At 37.2% G+C, this 19252-nt stretch overlaps 1 protein-coding gene across 4 annotated transcripts in view; it reads right to left on the bottom strand.

The window, feature by feature from the left end:
- stard13b (StAR-related lipid transfer (START) domain containing 13b) overlaps positions 1–19252 on the bottom strand; it is a 131048-nt gene that overhangs the window by 6424 nt on the left and 105372 nt on the right. For 3 of the 4 annotated variants that reach the window (XM_051679566.1, XM_051679567.1, XM_051679568.1), the window contains 4 exons: positions 10278–10349; positions 8361–8442; positions 3212–3275; positions 422–1782 (listed from right to left, as the gene is read on the bottom strand). In XM_051679566.1, the coding sequence (XP_051535526.1) occupies positions 422–1782; positions 3212–3275; positions 8361–8442; positions 10278–10349 (1579 nt within the window). Of the gene's footprint in view, positions 1–421; positions 1783–3211; positions 3276–8360; positions 8443–10277; positions 10350–18497; positions 18643–19252 lie in introns of those variants that run through there. The other variant, XM_051679569.1, reaches the window with a different exon arrangement.

Here is a 19252-nt window from a genome sequence, read left to right as displayed (position 1 = left end):
ACATTGACAATCTGGGATTCAAAATCAGATTTAAACCTGGAAAAAATGTTAAACAAAAAATTTTGTGATGTAAAAACAATAAGAAATATTTAAGATTCTGCACTACTTCTAGGTCCCTAATCAAATACAAACTTGGAGTCCACGCCAGCTCGAGTTCATGCTGTCATTAAAGCAAAAGTGGGACATATCAAATACTAAGAAATTCATGATAATTTTTCCTTTTAAATGGGGAAAAAAACTGTATTCAGATACAGTTAAATACAGACTTTTTGACCCCACTTTAGCTACGGTGTAACCGTAATTTCAACCAGTCAACCAGAGTACCAATGTTGCTTTCCTATAAAGTTAGTATAGTAAGTACAGTACTGTAAGACAACTGTGAAGGTGTGAATGCAATATCAAACAGCTTTAAAACTCTTACTGGTTTGGTCTGGTAAGCGAAGCCCCTACGCCTGAATCTCTCCTCTCCCTCATGCCTGTGGATTCCATTTCATTAAGTGAGACCCCATCCCTGTCTCCATCACTGGGTGTAGCATGACCCTCCAGCGCCGAGTGTCCCTCAAAGTCCAGCGTTATCTGGCTGGAAGACTGCAGGCCCCCTATCTGATCTCTGTCCAGATCCACTTGGTCCTGTCCTGCACTTTCACTATTGGGCAGTACATTCTTGGACCAATGGTCCACGATCTGCTGAAGCCCATTAACATGCTGTAAGATATCATCCAAATGTGGGAATAGATCTTCCTTTTCCAAGTCTATGAGGTCACCAGTGCTGGCATAGAGGTGCGACCCAGGTACATTGTCGTAAATACTGATCCGACTGCCTTGGGAGGTGATGGGACGAGGTTCTTTGATGCTGGGTGGACGCTGGACGTCTAAGTCCATGCTTGACGAATGCCAGGTAATGGAGTTTGCCGTTGAGGGAGAAAGACTCTCTATGGAAAGAGCTTTAGGAAAGGTTCCAGGCTTGTGGTCTTTAGGAATATGCACCACTAGGTCTTCGTAGGAGCGAAACTCGTTGCGACGGTTCTGCTCAGCTACTCGCTTACCCTGGATGACACTGGAGAACACGTCTAGGTCTTCCAAGTACATCCCACTGCGCTTGTGATCAGCCCGGTGGATGTTGCGTTCCTTGAGGTTTGGAGTACTGACAGCACTTCCACTTGACTGGCTGCTACTTCCTTCACTACTGGACTGAGATGTCAACCCCATCCCAGAGGGCGGCTCTACAAGATGCCTGTCTCCATTGATGATCTCCACACAGCGGAGAGTTTTCGCTGCCTCGGGTTCCTGTTGCAGAACCGGGGCACTTATAACGAGATTCCTGTGTCCTCCACCCCCCATCGCTCCCCGTAACTGCAAAGCCTCCATACGGCGTAAGAACTCTTTAGCTCGCGTCCGTCCTCGCTTGCTGTGTTTTCCAGGCAGCAAGTCATAGCTTGAAAGATCTGGAGAGAGATGGGCCACTCCCAGTGACGTGTGGTCTGGCATGGCTACTGAGTCCGAACAGGTGCGGTGGGAGCTATCTGAGTCTTCCGCGCTGTGCGCACAAATGCCACCACTGCCACCACTACTCTCGCTGTGGATTGAGGAGATCTCCAGTTCGCTCAGAACGCTCTCACTGCTGGTTGCTGTCCGCAATGCAGAGTGCTCAGCTAGGTTCCTGTTCTCCACACCCCTCAGAAGGCAGTCAATGTCTTGGAGCCTGGACCAACGGCGACTGCTCCATTCAAAAGTCCATTTGTCGCTGATGGCAAAGAGGTCATCTTCATCTGAGTCTTCACTCTGCAGGTTAAGAAGGGAATTAATAAACAACATCTTTCCTTCTATTGTCATAACTTTACCATTTTAAAGTTAAGCTCATATAAAAGTTAAGCTCAGTCGACAGCATTTGTGGCATAATGTTGATGTTGAATTTTGTCAACATCAACATCACTATATTCCCTTGTTTATTTAAAAAAAACAAAGCAAAAATTGTGGTTACAGTTAGGCACTTACTATGGAAGTTCACGAGGCTAGTTTCAAAAGTATACACACAAGACATAAACATTTTACATGCTAACCAAATTTAAGTGAAATAAAATAGTTTACTAACCTTATCTTTGTAAAAGTTTTACCGGTGCTATGTTGTTATGACAACAAAGTTGTCATATTGGATATAACTTTACACACTAAAATCATGTTAGCATGTGTAATGTTTATGTCTTGTGATTAAACTTTCTAAACAGTGTGCATTTAATGTTATGAACTGGCCCTATTCAGTTTCAGTGAATAGGCAGGGGGCAGTGGTGGCTCAGTGGTTAAGGCTCTGGGTTACTGATCAGAAGGTCAGGGGTTCAAGCCCCAGCACTGCTAAGATGCCACTGTTGGGCCCTTGAGCAAGGCCCTTGACCCTATCTGCTCCAGGGCTGCTGTATCATGGCTGACCCTGCACTCTGACCCCCAGCTTAGCTGGGATATGTGGGGAAAAAAAAAAGAAAAAGAATTTCACTGTACATGTGCAAATGTATAATGTGTGATAAATAAATATAATTATAAATTATAATTCAGTGACAGTGCCTAACTGTAACCACGATTTTTGCTTTTTTTAAATAAACAGGAAAAGTCAAAATTATTGTTTGTGGTAATCAACATTATGCTGTCAATTAAGCTAAACTTGTACAGGTATTGAACCCGAGACATTTCTTTAACACAAGAAAATGAAAAAAGATCCAAAGTTAAATTATAATACATTCCTTCAAGAAAACTCTCTTTTTGTTTCACTCTCTCTTTTTTTTTTTCCTTTTTGAAAATCCAGAACCCCCAAAGGTAACAGTTTAGGTCCACTCAAATGGCTTTTTCATGTTTTCAAAGGGCACATTCCTTCCTCTGTTAAATGATTACATAACCTGTCTGATATAACACAAAATATCAGTTTCTACCCAATATCCTTAGGTTGTACAATAAGAGATAATGTACAATAATGAGAAAAACTGTTATTTTCAACTGACACAAAACAATGGGATTTCAAACATATAAAGTTTATTGGGATAGAAGTTTTAGAACATGTGGCATTTGACCCAATATGATATATAGCTTAAATAGAGGCATAATAACCTTTCTAATTCTAAACCTGTAAGGTTATTTAGAAGCAGCAAAATCACTATATCATGAAACCATAAACAATGAACATATAAAAACATACCAAAAAATGCAGTCATTTTCTATCACTTACTTTTTTCTTGGGAAGGTTCACGTCAAGTTTCATAGAAGCACACTTGTTTAACGTATTCAGTCGCCTGAATGGGAAAGAACAAGGTGACACACATTTAGAAAGTCATTCTGCCCTTCCGACTGGCTTCATTTGGCAAGACATGCACTCTGGTGATGTGGACACAATATCAGACCAGTCTTCTGGGGCAGTTTCTAATATAATCAAGTTATAAGATCTATGCCAGTGCTATTTGACACTGAGCTCTGGTGAGCAGCAAACCTAATTAAGCACAATAACTGGCCAATGACCTGCTCTCTCTCTCTCATGGTCACTTGCTTTTAATTGGCAAAAGCTTGCAAGCTGCAGTTGTCATGGTTCTCAGTGGCTCTCAATAGCAACTAATGTGTTGACCAGCTGCCACATAGTCTCTCTTCCAGGTCAGAAAGTACTAATTTTTTTTCTTGATTTTTCTTTTTCTAAATTCTTAACCGCACAAAAAAACACAAGAGGTTGCTTTTATTTGATGCCATTCCCAGAACCTTGTGAACACAAAAGTCTTTCTTTTCCACTCTTTTACGTGGTCTGTCAAATGAAAAATGATGTTAGCATGAAAGTAAAGCAGTTCTGAGCTTTCTGTGCTTTGGACAAACTCATGGGTTCAAGTCTTTTTAATCACAGCCCTGCTGTTAAACCAGCCTAAGGTGCTTTGCTGGTCTAGCTGGTTTAAGCAGGTCTAGCTAATCTCTCAGCTTGGCCAAACTGGTCTTCCAGCCTGAAGAGCTGACAAGTGCCAAGAGAAGCCAAGTAAGAGCTAGTTTTGTTTACAAACTTCCACAACAATCTCAAAGCAACATTATATATACAAATATTCAAATAACAGTAAAAGAAAATGATTTTTAAGCGAGAGTGTGATTGTTGTTAGCCCTTACAAAATTTGACAAAGTGAGAGTGTTGTCAGGGCATTGCTATTTGGTTGCTAGTTGTTCTGGGTGGTTGCTAGGTGGTTGCTCACGGTCCAAGTCAAAACACCAATCCCCAAGTCTCTGTGATACTCTAGAAATGACTTTGTCCCCACATTATGTCTATGCGATTCCTTTCCTCAACAATCTGCATGATTTAAGGTCATTCATGTGCAAGGCAAGCTACATGTCAAAGCTTAAAACTTAGGGTTAGGGGTTTGTTCAAATTATTAACCCTAATATGAGCATTAGTAATAGTGCTTGCCTGTGTTCCTGAATCTAGAAGCTTGTGGGAAAGATTTGTTGAAAGCCGCTATAAACAGTAAAGGGAATGGAACAAATAATGTGGAAAAGACGAAACACATTGCATGCTTCAAGCATGCATGGAAACCAAGCTGCTGTTCATGATGTAATAATCAGGAGTTTATATGACTTGTTATATTGTTCAGTGGTCTGTCTTTCTGCTGGAACAGTGAAGCCTTCAGATATAAAACATGAATCACAGAGCACAGCTGAGATGTAATGTAATGAACAGAAAGAAGTTGGCCGCAGTCAAAGCTGAACATCATGACTTAGAAGTTTGCTCACGAAAACAAGCTCATAAAACAGAATGACAATAAATAGTTTTAGTAAGATAAGGCATTATTACATTATCTTTATAATATAATTATTGTGTTAATTATAGTATTGTCATTTGCTAAATTTGGCATAAAAATATTGAACCTAAAATTAGCAAGGCTTCAGCAATTACTTCCGTAGATTTGATCAAATAAAATCAAACAACGCTTGATTTGTGAACTGATAATATGGCACAAAGTACGAGTCATTGTCAGCTAATTGTATCAAGTGACAAGTATAAAAGGTTACACACTTCAGCTTTTTCATTGGTACTTGTATATATCCCCAGATTACAAACTCCACTATGCACTGAGTGGGCACCAAAGTTATTATCGTAAACTAAAACTAAAACTAAAATTAAATGTTACATTTTTTTTTTTCGTAAACTGAAATACAGTAAAAATAAAAATAAACTTAATTGGAAAAACTTAAACTAAACTAAAATACATTTTCATAGCTCTGAAAAAAACTATAATGAAATAAAAATAATTGTAAAAAAAATGTTTAGTTTTCGTTTTTGATGAGATAGGTTTTTAAACCTTTAAACCCGCTATCACCTTAACATGAAGATGCCACTAGGCAGATGGTCTACTGCTATAATTTCATTAGCAAAGACTGAGTGGGAGGGAATCACTACAGTACATTATGGAGAGAAGCAAAGCAAACTAGGGTGACCAGAAGTCGGAAGTTTTACAAGGTGTGACCAGAAGTTTTACAAAGTGTGTCCTGGTGTCATGTTATATCTCTAAAAAATTTAATAATCTCCCTGTTTCAGCTGTTAGGCTCACTGATTTAAAAAAAATATATATATTTTTTTTTATTAAATATCCTCAACGTCCTTCTTGGTATCATGTCTGGTATCAATTGCAGGGAAGGGAAGATATTTTATGGCATTGCATGATGATTTGATGATACTTTCATTCTATCAATTCACTCAGAATCTGTCTGGTTACCATGACAATGACTCACATGCTTGGTGCTCTCTGCTACTCTCTCTCATCATCCAATACAAATTAGAAATGCCCAAATGAAAATGTTCAACAAGCTGAAAGAAGCCAATCTATTTCTTTGCACAACATGTGAAAATGGAATTGAAATGTTTTGCTGTCAATCTAAATGTTCACTTTCCCATGGCCGCAGTGTTAAATAAGAGATTGCAGGTCATATTCATACAGCTGTATTTGTTTATTTATTTTTATAGTACAAGCACTTAAATGTGGAAATGTGGAATTGTATTTTAACTTAAATTAAAAGTTCCAATGTTGCAAATTTTGTGTAAAAATGTGTAGATGACAAAAAATTCATATCAAGTCATATCATTATTACACATGCAATATGACATCATATGGATAGAATAGGCTATATGGAATTTTTTAATTGTACAAATATCTCAAATGTGGTTAAAATCATAAAAACAATATATAATAAAATAAAATAACATTTCACAAACTAAAAGATGTTATATTGAATTTAGCTACATATTTTAATACAGTTTATGCATTTATATATATATATATATATATATATATATATATATATATATATATATATATATATATATATGCATGTATCATGAACCCCCCCCCCCCCCCCCCCCAGTTGTCCCAGTTTGAGACTTTGTTTGAGACTTTCAAAATCTGGTCACCTTATGACACATTTGAACCTTTATTGGAATGAATGTTCGTTGTGTTGCCAATGCATGATGTTAAAACAAACAGAACAGAAACAATATATCCAGTAATTTATTCTGACTTTCTCTCTCTCTCTCTCTCCCACACAAAAAACACACACACACACACACACACACACACACACACACACACACAGTCCTTTTACTTATTTTGTCTTACACCATCAATCAGTGATTTGTTTTACATTTAATTTGGAATTGGTATAGAGTTTTGTTTGATGTTCAGTGTTCAGACTTTCTCGTGTCAAATGCACTAAAGAGGACTTTGTGGTTAAAGTTCAATAAAAAAGTTAAATCGGATTTACAGGTATGTGTTTTTTTTTCTACTGTAATATCAGTAATGAAGTTCAGTTGGTCTTATTAAAATGAAAATTTTTTATATTTTAAGTGTGATTTACAAACTGTACATTTGGGTGTCCAGCAATACGTATGACCCACATTGCAAAAATGCCTGTTTTCCCCATTCTATATGTATCACTTGATATAAAAACTAAAACTAAAATAAAAACTAAATGTAATGAAAAACTAAAACTAAACTATAAAATATTTCAAAACTAAAACTAAAAAGAACTAACAAACAAAACAAAAACTCAACTAAATTGGAGCAAAAAATTTAAAACTAAATAGAAATAAAAAAGAAATACATTTTTTTAAACTATTTTAACCTTGGTAGGCACATAGTGCTAGAATTGTTTAGTAGTTTTTCATCTCCCAGGGCATTAGAAAAGTGAGAAGTCAGGGGGAGAGGTGGGAATGTAGTATATTGTTTCCTATACAACAGCAAACAGGTTCAGATTTGCTTAAGGGTTGTTTAGAGTCACAGTAGAGCGAGTTGAGCAAGCCCCCCTTTACCCCAATGCTCTCCTACCAGGGTAGTCTCCAAGGAAACCAAAGTCACTGGAGGGCTCTTTTCATCTTAATTTGGGAACTGAGATTCAGTGTGTGAACAAGGGGAAAAGCTAAACTCAAAGAGTACATTTTGTACTTCATTTCTGGGAAAACCCAATGACAATGTAATTTACACATTTTAATGAGACAGTTGTTGCTTTAATCATGGCATTATTGACTTATGCATTATATAAAGATTGACACAAGGGAAACAAGAGCAGAAGTGGGCGTAAATGAAGCAATACACAATGATGACAATTTAGAAAAGAACAAATAGTGACTTGGCTGCAGAATGGTAATTTGAACCAATTCAATCCAATAATGACATGGCATTTACAGGTCTTTTTTGGGAATTCTGGGATGGTAATGTTTCATGTTTACCTGTGTTCTGACTGTCTAGGTAATAATTCCTGCAATGTCCATTTAAGGTAAGGACCAGGCTCAGATGTTGTTTCCATGCTAATGTACAGCTTGTGTTGCCTTTATCCATTTTGATTGTTATTTCACCTCAAATGTATGTTTTAAAAATTCAGTAGGTACAATGGTTCTCCAAATATGACTTCTTATGATCTGCACTTTAAAGACTCGATTAAATTGCTTGATGAGCACAGTTTTTTTTTTTTTTACCTGTGTTAATGTATTTCCAATTAAAACAGACTATTGCTGTTACACAGAGAAGGTGGTATTGGGGGAGGTGCATTTTCATTTTAGAGAGCATTTGATTGGACAGAAATGTGGAGAAACCCATGATTGCAAGATGATTTATCAATATTTTTGGTCTTTTTTCCCAGAAGAGAAAGACTGTACATTTTAAATGCATGTTTCTGGTAAAAGTTAAAAAGTCAACTTTTTTGAGTACACTAGCATATGGATGACCTCAAAACTAACACATATGGACTAAAAGCCACAAAACTCCAATTTTGATTTAAGCAGTGTTCCTCTTATCTTGGCTATGATTATGAACTGTTTTGTTAGTGCAAAAGACACCAAAGAAAAAGATCCCACAGTCTCTTACCGGCACAGAGGTTCCACTAGGTCTTTGTCCAAGAAGTCATGGTCTTTCTTCACAGGAGAGATGTCAATAGGAAATTGAGAATCTGCATAGAAACACAAGGCATATCCCATTTCAATGATCAAGTTCATTATTGCCAAAGGCTGGACAAAAACAGATGTCCGAATGTCTTTCTATGGACTGTTATGACTTCACTCTGATTCATTAATAGGCCAATCTTTGCATGTTCACAATAAAAACAGAGGAATCCAGGCGCCCACACTCTTTTAAAAATCCCTAACAACACATTCTTTCCAGAGCAATAGCCAAGGCAAAAAGAGTAGCTAACTTGTTGTAGACTTCCAGATGCTGATAAAGTAAGACAGGGTTTGCCCCCCAAAAACTGAGCTTGGCCTTGAGAAGCTATTACATCTTGCACCAAGTATGGTGTCCAACTTATGTAACGGGGTGACTGGATCCAGACCCTGCAAAAGCTGACATTCCACAGGCACAATTAAACGTTTCATCGTATTATTTTCCTTTACAGAATCATACTGCCTGCCGTAAAAAGCACCGATTCAGTGAGAGTTGCTGTGTTCTAGTTGTGAACCAGTGGAAACACCAAAACAACACTTATGAAAAGATTAATTATGAATAGATTCCATTCTGCTCTTTGATTATATGTCTGTTCATGAGATTTCAAGACAGTGTGATGAAATAGTAGTGATTTTTAAAAAGAATGAACAGTGAATTGCATTGACAATTTGACAACATGTCATCTATCTTATATAATATAGCCTATTCAAAATAATTGAATGTTGAAAATGTGAATATGAAAATATGATAAGAAAAAATTGTCAAAATCAATACCATACAAGAGGCTGTGCTTTTCAGCGTTTTTTTTTTTCTATTGATAATAATCAGAACAAATGATTCAACCAAATAATAGAGTTGATTAACTGTAGGCCGTTTACAGTTGCCAAGCAATGTAGCAACACAAAAGTATGCATTTTATGGTTTCAAATGCAGCTCATCCAATCACAATTTAATTGGAATGATCCATTTTATAAATATTCATTTTAACCATGCAAAGACTATTTTAAAACTGTCCATTTATGTTTTATTATCCATCTGAGGAAATGCACCAAAACTTTTTCTTCAAATAAAGAAAAAATGAAATAAATCTCACACTAGAACACCTGGGATCCATACTCTTAACACATATGGAGGAAATCAAAAGGAAAAGGTATAGTGGTCACACAATTTCATTCAAAGACTAACTCTCCAAGATCAAAAGTGTTTGCCAACAAGTCAAGAGCGAGTGAAAGAAAGCAAGTGTTTTTGTGGCCGCATGAAACAGGGTTATTCCCATGACCTCTGATTCTCTTTGAGGATGTTCAACTCTAGTATTTTAAGTGGTACCTCTTTACTGGAACCAGTTAGACCATAGACCTGTCTGTACCTCTCAGCATTTCAGAGGAAAACTTAAAAGAGGTGTCTGCTTTATGGGCCCATGAACTGCTTTATAAATGGGAGATTTTTTTGAGGTGGTACAAGGCACATCACACCTAACATCTTTCGTGTTCCCCAGAAGAAAGTAAGTCATAGAGGTTTGGAACAATATGAGGGTGAGAAAATGATGACAGAATGTTACATTTTGGGAGTACTGTCCCTTTAACATTACCAGATCTGGCAAACAAATTCCCATTACCACCAAGTGTTCTGAAACTACACCGGAAACCAAATTCCAAATTAAAAACTTTATGATTGTCTTAAGTCATGCTCACTTTATGAGAAAGGTGGTGTCATACAATTGTTTTGAAATCTGAATGTGAGTACCAGCCTCTCTGCTCCAAAATAGTTTTACTGCGGCTTTACACTTGGGTGCGATAACATTTGTGAGGTTTTCTAAGTTTAAGTTCTTGTGTGATGCAGCGTTACCTTCAAAGAGCTGGGCGTACTGGGGGAATCCTGCTGCCCGCAGCCAGTCACATGCTTCCTTCGCCTCGATTTCTGCAACACACAAAATGTTTGTTCTTGTCAGACTCATAAAACATGTCTATCTTTTCATATATTTAGAGACAAAGATGAAACCAGATTAGAGGGCCAGATTAAATGGGTTACTTCAAACGTTACGATCATATAGACCACATAATGACAAACTCAAGCCTTTGTCTGAAATGCTTTTAAACAAAGTAATAGCACTGTTCACATTCACATGGAAAAGACTGATATCTTACATTTGTATCAACCCTTCATTACTCGACACATTTTCAGCCCTGTTGATATATTCTAAAGATATTGAAATTCCACTGCTTATAACACACCTCTCTGGAATACTTGATTCTGACTGGTCAATTGCAGCATTCTGTTGTCAAATATTTTGGTATCATGAGAGCTAATGTAATTTATATAATTGCCCATTGTACCAGAAAACTGATTTCCTTCTCTTGTATCACTCTGTGCTCTCTTTTTCTCACATAATAGATACATTTCAACTTCAGTAAACTTTTATGTCAATTTTTTTATAATTATTTGTCAAGTTGCTGTGTAAAAAGCAAGATAATGTACAGTCAGCAGGTCATTATCCCTTACTTAGCCACATCAACATAAATATCTGCCACACTGAGTGGCAAAAACTGAAATTATATTACAACGGAACAAAGAGGACCACTATAATTTTGTTCCATCAAAACTATTTTTAGAGCTAGTGTGCATCTGGAGAGGATGAGAGAAGAAGAGAGAGTGAGAGAGGTATTACATAATATAATCAGTTCAGTGTTATTTAATTCTGTTTCTCATCCTGTCACTGCATGACCAAGGTTATTATTGTAGTAGGTCAGATACTAGACAGGTTACAAAGTAATCACTCAGCCCACAGAGCTTGTTAAAATGAGGACAGCCCAAGATCTTCAGGATTAAGAGATCAGTCAGATATTGGCATTATGATCCTGTTCATAAAACCAAAGGCTCTTGTGACACAACCCAGCAGACAACAGATGACGCAGAGTTTATGACAGAGACAATGGTGGGTTAACACAATGTACAAAAATGTCTGATAACTTACAAAGAAAGTTTTTAGATGTTTAAATATTCTTTTTTAAACAGCTTTTTGCGGTCAGCCTTTGGATTAATTGTAGGAAACTTTGTGATTAATAGCATTGTGCATGGAAAGCATAAAACATTCATCAAAAATTATTGATTTGTGAGTAAACCAGCTGGTTATGTGGTAACCAAAAAGGTCAAAGGCTCATTAAGGCACAAGAACTGAAAAATAAAAACAATCCCGTAGAAAAGAAAAATCACAACTGCTTTAATATCTCATTTGTTTCTCCTAAACAGCAATGGAATTAAATGTAGAACAAATTAAGATTTTTGCTTCAGTCTCCCCTTTTTTTTTTTTTTTTTTTTTTTTTTTTGGGAGAAAAAGATCCTAGTAATCTCACATGTATCTCCTTTAATTTTAAGATTTAAGATCTCAACAGTGCCTCAAGCTGTGTTCAGATTTGCCAAGATAGCAAAGTCTCCAATCAAAAGTAAGACTTCAATAAGAAGTCAAACATTTCTCATTAAATTCTTCTAAGAACCAAATGATCTGAGCTAGGTTATTTATATTAAAATTCAAAGCTGTATACTCTTACTGTATGTCAATAACTGTTTCATTTGTGTCTATTTTTATTTCTCCTAACACATTTTAGGAGAAACTACAGCAGTGTTTTAGTGCCGATTTCGAGAAAAAAGTCATAATATTACGAGAATAAAGTCATAATGTTTTGAGAATAATCTCATAACATGCCTTTTACGATAAAGTTTCAAGAATTATGTCGTAGCATTAGGAGATTATTGTAGTAATATTTTGAGAATAACGTCAAAATTATTAGAATAGAGCTATGACTTCATTCTCGAAATATTAGATTTATTTTAATTTTGACGTGGCTCTAAAACATGGTCATAAGAAACATCTGAGACAAAGTATACAGTGTATACAGTGTGTGAAAAAGTGTTTGCCCCCTTCCTGATTTCTTATTTTTTTTTGCATGTTTGTCACACTTAAATGTTTCAGATCATCAAACAAGTTTAAATGTTAGTCAAACATAACACAAGTAAACACAAAATGCAGTTTTTAAATGAAGGTTGTTATTATTAAGGGAAAACTAAATCCAAACCTACATGGCCCTGTGTGAAAAAGTGTTTGCCCCACCTGTTAAAACATAACTTAACTGTGGTTTATCACACCTGAGTTCAATTTCTCTAGCCACACCCAGGCCTGATTACTGCCACACCTGTTCTCAATCAAGAAATCACTTAAATAGGACCTGCCTGACAAAGTGAAGTAGACCAAAAGATCTTCAAAAGCTAGACATCATGCCGAGATCCAAAGAAATTCAGGAACAAATGAGAAAGAAAGTAATTGAGATCTATCAGTCTGGAAAAGGTTATAAAGCCATTTCTAAAGCTTTGGGACTCCAGAGAACCACAGTGAGAGCCATTATCCACAAATGGCGAAAACATGGAACAGTGGTGAACCTTCCCAGGAGTGGCTGGCCGACCAAAATTACCCCAAGAGCGCAGCGACGACTCATCCAAGAGGTCACAAAAGACCCCACAACAACATCCAAAGAACTGCAGGCCTCACTTGCCTCAGTTAAGGTCAGTGTTCATGACTCCACCATAAGAAAGAGACTGGGCAAAAATGGCCTGCATGGCAGAGTTCCAAGACGAAAACCACTGCTGAGCAAAAAGAACATTAAGGCTTGTCTAATTTTTGCCAGAAAACATCTTGATGATCCCCAAGACTTTTGGGAAAATACTCTGTGGACTGACGAGACAAAAGTTGAACATTTTGGAAGGTGTGTGTCCCATTGCATCTGGCGTAAAAGTAACACCGCATTTCAGAAAAAAAACATCATACCAACAGTAAAATATGGTGGTGGTAGTGTGATGGTCTGTGGCTGTTTTGCTGCTTCAGGACCTGGAAGACTTGCTGTGATAAATGGAACCATGAATTCTGCTGTCTACCAAAAAATCCTGAAGGAGAATGTCCGGCCATCTGTTCGTGACCTCAAGCTGAAACGAACTTGGGTTCTGCAGCAGGACAATGATCCAAAACACACCAGCAAGTCCACCTCTGAATGGCTGAAGAAAAACAAAATGAAGACTTTGGAATGGCCTAGTCAAAGTCCTGACCTGAATCCTATTGAGATGCTGTGGCATGACCTTAAAAAGGCAGTTCATGCTCGAAAACCCTCCAATGTGGCTGAATTACAACAATTCTGCAAAGATGAGTGGGCCAAAATTCCTCCACAGCGCTGTAAAAGACTCATTGCAAGTTATCGCAAACGCTTGATTGCAGTTGTTGCTGCTAAGGGTGGCCCAACCAGTTATTAGGTTTAGGGGGCAATCACTTTTTCACACAGGGCCATGTAGGTTTGGAATTTGTTTTCCCTTAATAATAACAACCTTCATTTAAAAACTGCATTTTGTGTTTACTTGTGTTATCTTTGACAAATATTTAAACTTGTTTGATGATCTGAAACATTTAAGTGTGACAAACATGCAAAAAAATAAGAAATCAGGAAGGGGGCAAACACTTTTTCACACCACTGTATATACTTAAATTAAATATAACTGAGAACTCATTGAGTCAGAGCTATGAACGGGCAACCTTTGAACACTAATATATTATTCTGGGGTACACAGTTAAGGTGACACTACACGAACAAGTCTGCAAAAACATGTGCATCGTAAGCTGGCATCACAAAACTTACGCAACATCAAAACTAAATGTAATACTGCCAGCCAGAGAGGGGAATTTAAGTCTGTTTTGACTTGAAACAGCAAAATCTGATATTTGCAATACAATAACTAGCACATACTTTCCACTGCTTAAGAATGCATCACATTTCAAGAAGGTATACAGTTCCTCAAGTTCATTGTCAACAGATCTGGTGAAGACATCTCCAAATGTAACTGTTACGCAATTCAATACCATATAATTACCAAATAATTCTTAAAGAAACATTGAATTTGATTAAAATTTATTTGTATAGTGCTTTTCACAACAGAGATAATTCCAAAGCAGCCTTACAGTCCTCATCGGGCAAACCAAAGGTATTTGTGACCTTGGAAGGTTCCAAAACTGTCTGGTTTCACAGAAAATGTTATCTTAACATCTGACTCCTGAATCCTAAACTACAGTAAATAATCCTTAACAACCATATAAATCATTCTCGCCCAACTCAGCAATACAGCAGAGATTTCTGTGAAGTACAATGATGCAACACAACTCAACTTCAATACAACTAAAGTCCCAACAGGGCCTGAATCCTATGCCAGCCCGCTTGACAATTCAAGTGACGCCCCAAAGGGTGTTCTGTGAGTGGGTCCACCACATGCCTGACCTACCGAGGAGTAACTGCGTCAGAGAGTTAATCGCATCTGGGTTTCCATTCATCGCAACGACAGTGACACTGATAACCTGGGTGAGAATTTTTGCGCAGCCTCCGCCTTGCTAAAGTTACCTGGCTTTTGTGTAAACTCCTTTCCTGAACAATTAGGTTTGTTCTGTCTATACAACCCCTTTGAGAGGGACTAAATACTTCAGGCGTCAACAGATATGCAGATTGACTGTTCTTTATGACTGTGTCACGAAACCCTCAAATTTAGCCTATAGGAACTCGGTACAACTATAGCAGTAATGATCACAGAAATCTCAGGGCTTTATCAGACAGATGTAAACAAATGTAACCAGCAATTTTATTGACTTATACTAGACATATTTATTTCTGCAATTATTGGCAAACCAAATGCCTTTAAACTTCAAAGCCCATAATATGTCATGGAACTACAAACAGCTTGATTGTACAGACCTATTTTTACATGGTTGCTACCTAAGCATGTTACATCACGCTGTATAGTGTTCCACCAATATGGGTTTTTCATTGGCCAATGCTGATACTCAGTACGTTTACATGCACAGTTATAATTTAGCTACAGCAGGATTATGCATAGTCGAGCTACAGTCTTCATCTGTGTCCAAGTATACACAATGCTTTATTGAATATTTGAAGGAAGGACATCAAATACGGCAGGTTAAATTAACATTAAGCATCACCTGTCTTTCAGGATATACATGCACAATGGCGAGGCCAGCTGTGGTCTGATTAATGTGTATTCATACTGGTCAAAGTCGAGCTTCAATCGCATTATCTAGGTCTGTTGGTCTAGTCCGACTTCGCAAAATCAGACTGGTACAATTTTAGTCACACTAAAGCGTTTACATGACATTTAAAAAATATGAATTATTGTTTTAGTCCAACTGAAATTGAAGTTCTAAAGTACATGTTAACATGTTGACCGATTTCTAGAGACCTAGGTGGTCTGGTCGGTAGCCGATACAATTTAATGAAAGTTGATACAATTTAATGAAAGCAAAACAGAATTATTTTACACAATATTTACTTGAATAACCTTAATCTATTGTATTATTAATTTATTTTGCAAAGCAGACCTGTGTTATAGATTAGTAAAAAATCGATACAAGATAAATAAAAATTTCTAACTTGCTTGATGAATTACAATAGTTGCCATACAACATCTTAGGTAAGAATTAGAAACCATGTGACATACAACTGACAATACCACAAACAAATAACAAATGTATAAACAAAAACAAAACAAACCAAAAACAAAGCAAAGCAAAACAAAAAACAGGGATTAACACTTTAATCTATTTCAACTATTTATCGGCCAAACAGACACAGTTATCGGCCAATTCCGGTCATCTCAAAAAAATGTCAAATATCAGCCACTTAATCAGCCTGGCCGATATATCAGTCTACTACTAACACTCTCATAACACAGTGTTACAACACAATGTGGGGAGCAGCATGTGATGCCTCATATACCTGCTGTGCTTTCAGAATGAGAGGGAACACCGAGGTCCCATTCACCTGGTTCAGCAAAAGTTGAGGGAACATCCTTTGCGACTAAGCCTCCATTCCCAGGAGTGCTGTGGGCATCCTATTGTAGCACTGGAGATATTTCTTATCAATGTCAGCTGCGGTGGCAGCCTGAAACCCAAGCTGGGAATTCCATGTTACACAGCATTCCATCACGGTATCCTGAGATGTCTCGAATTGTGTCTTTTCCGTCATAGTTTTTCTCTCATGGAATCGGAAAGATAAAGAGCTCCACTTCTGGCTCTGCGCCAGGGGGGAACTCTCACTAAATGCGACTAAATGCCGCCATCAATGCAACTCCCAAACTTCGTGCAGTGTACAATGACTGTCACAACAATGCCTTCATAAACAGTACTGTGCACATAAAATGGTTTAGAATGCCAATAGTAGAGTGTCACTAAATATGAGAGTGGCAGTTTGCCCACAGAATGAGACACCTTCTTTTTCGTGCTGAATAACCTTAAGTAAAAGGAGGCGGGAAGCTGTTCCTCAAGGACTGCCATGGCACACGTTGGCACTTACAGTAGGCGAGTTGTTACAAGTTAAAGATATCTATCACAGTGTTTAGATTCCACAGATGTGTGGACATTGGCAGTGATCCAAGAGTCATCATACATTCTACCACGTTTTTTGCAATGGTACTTTACTGTTCGAAAATACAATGTCAAACATTCACCAGCAATATTGCTGCAAATATAACAACGTAGGGGAAAACAAACATTTTGATCCTCATGTTCTGTTCAAGGACATTTTAAGGACTTGAAAAACGTAATTAAAAGGATAGTTCACCAAAAAATGAAAATGCTGTTATAATTTTCTCACCCTCATGTTATTTTGATGCTGTTAGACTTTCACTCTTCTGTGGAACACATTAGGAGATGTTAGGAAGTTACTTAGCTTTAGTCATCATTCACTTTCAATGTAGGTGCTATCAAAGTGAAATACTGAAGTTAACATTCTGCCTAACATTCCCATTTGTTTTCAATGGAGAATTTTCATTTTTCGGCTTGATACTTCATCACTTTTCCTAAATTTATGAAAACTGATTGTAAGCAAAATTTCAACTTGATATCATGCTTCAACCATCCTTCATGAATAATTTTACACTGCTTGTATTTGGGGTCTCAGAAACCCCACATATATATTTTTTTTATTACATATAATAAAAAATGTAGTAGTAAATAAAATTAATAAAATGTAATAATTGCAACAAATTTTCACAAGTTAGATCTTTAATTGGTGTACATTGCTGCCAGTTGTTTATTTTGATTTATTTTATTGTATTTTCTACAATGTGTTAAATTGTATGACAATTTGACCCTAAACAGAAACTTTACTAGAATTGATCATGAATATGTCATGGAACTACAAACAGCTTGATTGTACAGACCTATTTTTAAATGGTTGCTACCTAAGCATGTTACATCACGCTGTATAGTGGTCCACCGATATGGGTTTTTCAATGGCCAATGCTGATACTCAGTACGTTTACATGCGCAGTTATAATTTAGCTACAGCATGGTTATGCATAGTCGAGTTACAGTCTTCATCTGTGTCCAAGTATACACAATGCTTTATTGAATATTTGAAGGAAGGACATCAAATTCGGCAGGTTAAATTAACATTAAGCATCACCTGTCTTTCAGGACATACATGCACAATGGCGAGGCCAGCTGTGGTCTGATTAATGTGTATTCATACTGGTCAAAGTCGAGCTTCAATCGCATTATCTAGGTCTGTTGGTCTAGTCCGACTTCGCAAAATCAGACTGGTACAATTTTAATCACATTAAAGCATTTACATGACATTTAAAAAATATGAATTATTGTTTTAGTCCAACTGAAATTGAAGTTCTAAAGTACATGTTAACATGTTGACTGATTTCTAGAGACCTAGGTGGTCTGGTCGGTAGCCGATACAATTTAATGACCGAAAAATGAATTGATTTACAGAAATGTCTGCATCTACTTTGTGGTAAAACTGAGGGATAAAGTTTCAATACTAAATAATTTTGATAAGTTACTAAAAGAATTTGAAGGTAAAATAAAATAATTAAAATTACTATTATTATTATTACATATACATTAATTGGGGTCTTAAACCCTGGCCTAAACATATCACTAAAGTCAATCTCAACAGAACATGAGGGTTAAATGCATTAAAGTGTTAACTGTGTTTTAAAAGTTTTAAATTTACTTACGAGACACTTTCATTGTGAAGAAAAACACCTCAGTAAATGTTTAAACCAGAATCTCAACTTCTTCAAACATCTTTTCTCGAAAAGCTGCCCTCTCTGTGAAAGAGCTCTCTCCTCTTCTGCTTGTCTCTCCTCTTTAGCTTTTGTCTTTCTCTCTCTCTCTCTCTCTCTCTCTCTGTCACTTCCTACTTGCCCTCCCCTTTATTTTTAACTCTCTCTATCTTTGATTTATTCCTACACCCCAGTTCCTCTCCTCTCATTGGTTCTCAGGTCCAAGCCCCCTTTCAGTATCTACCCCCTCCATTCCTCTCGCTTCTCTCTTCTACTTAAATCATTACAACTCACTCCCTCTCTCGCACAATTCTTGGCACTGCCCTTTCAGCCACCCTCCAAGTGGCAGAACGCTGGCAATGTGGGATTTCCTTTTCTTGCCATCTTATGATGTAATCAACCCCCTACCGATCCTGTCAGACTCCTAAAATCACAACCAAGTCCACCTAGTAAAGACTCCAGGATGTCTCCCCTCTTTGAGTTTTATAGCGAGGGTAACCACATTGTTGTTAGTAAGATCTTCGCCTGCCCCCATCCCATATAAATGTTACAGACGCAGGGCAAAACATTTGCCTCTTGCTGGGAAAAGGGGAAGGAGGATGGGCTGGGAAAACCAAGATGATCAAAATGCCTGCAATGCCATACAAGACAATGGAAAGACGCAGGCTTAGGGAAAATGTGACATCACAAGCAGGCTGCCACTAGCA

This window comes from Myxocyprinus asiaticus, chromosome 39 (genome assembly GCF_019703515.2).
Source record: "Myxocyprinus asiaticus isolate MX2 ecotype Aquarium Trade chromosome 39, UBuf_Myxa_2, whole genome shotgun sequence".
In the NCBI taxonomy this organism is placed as follows: domain Eukaryota; kingdom Metazoa; phylum Chordata; class Actinopteri; order Cypriniformes; family Catostomidae; genus Myxocyprinus; species Myxocyprinus asiaticus.
The sequence above is the reverse complement of the archived record's forward strand: the minus strand, read 5'-3'. Positions and strand labels throughout refer to the sequence as shown.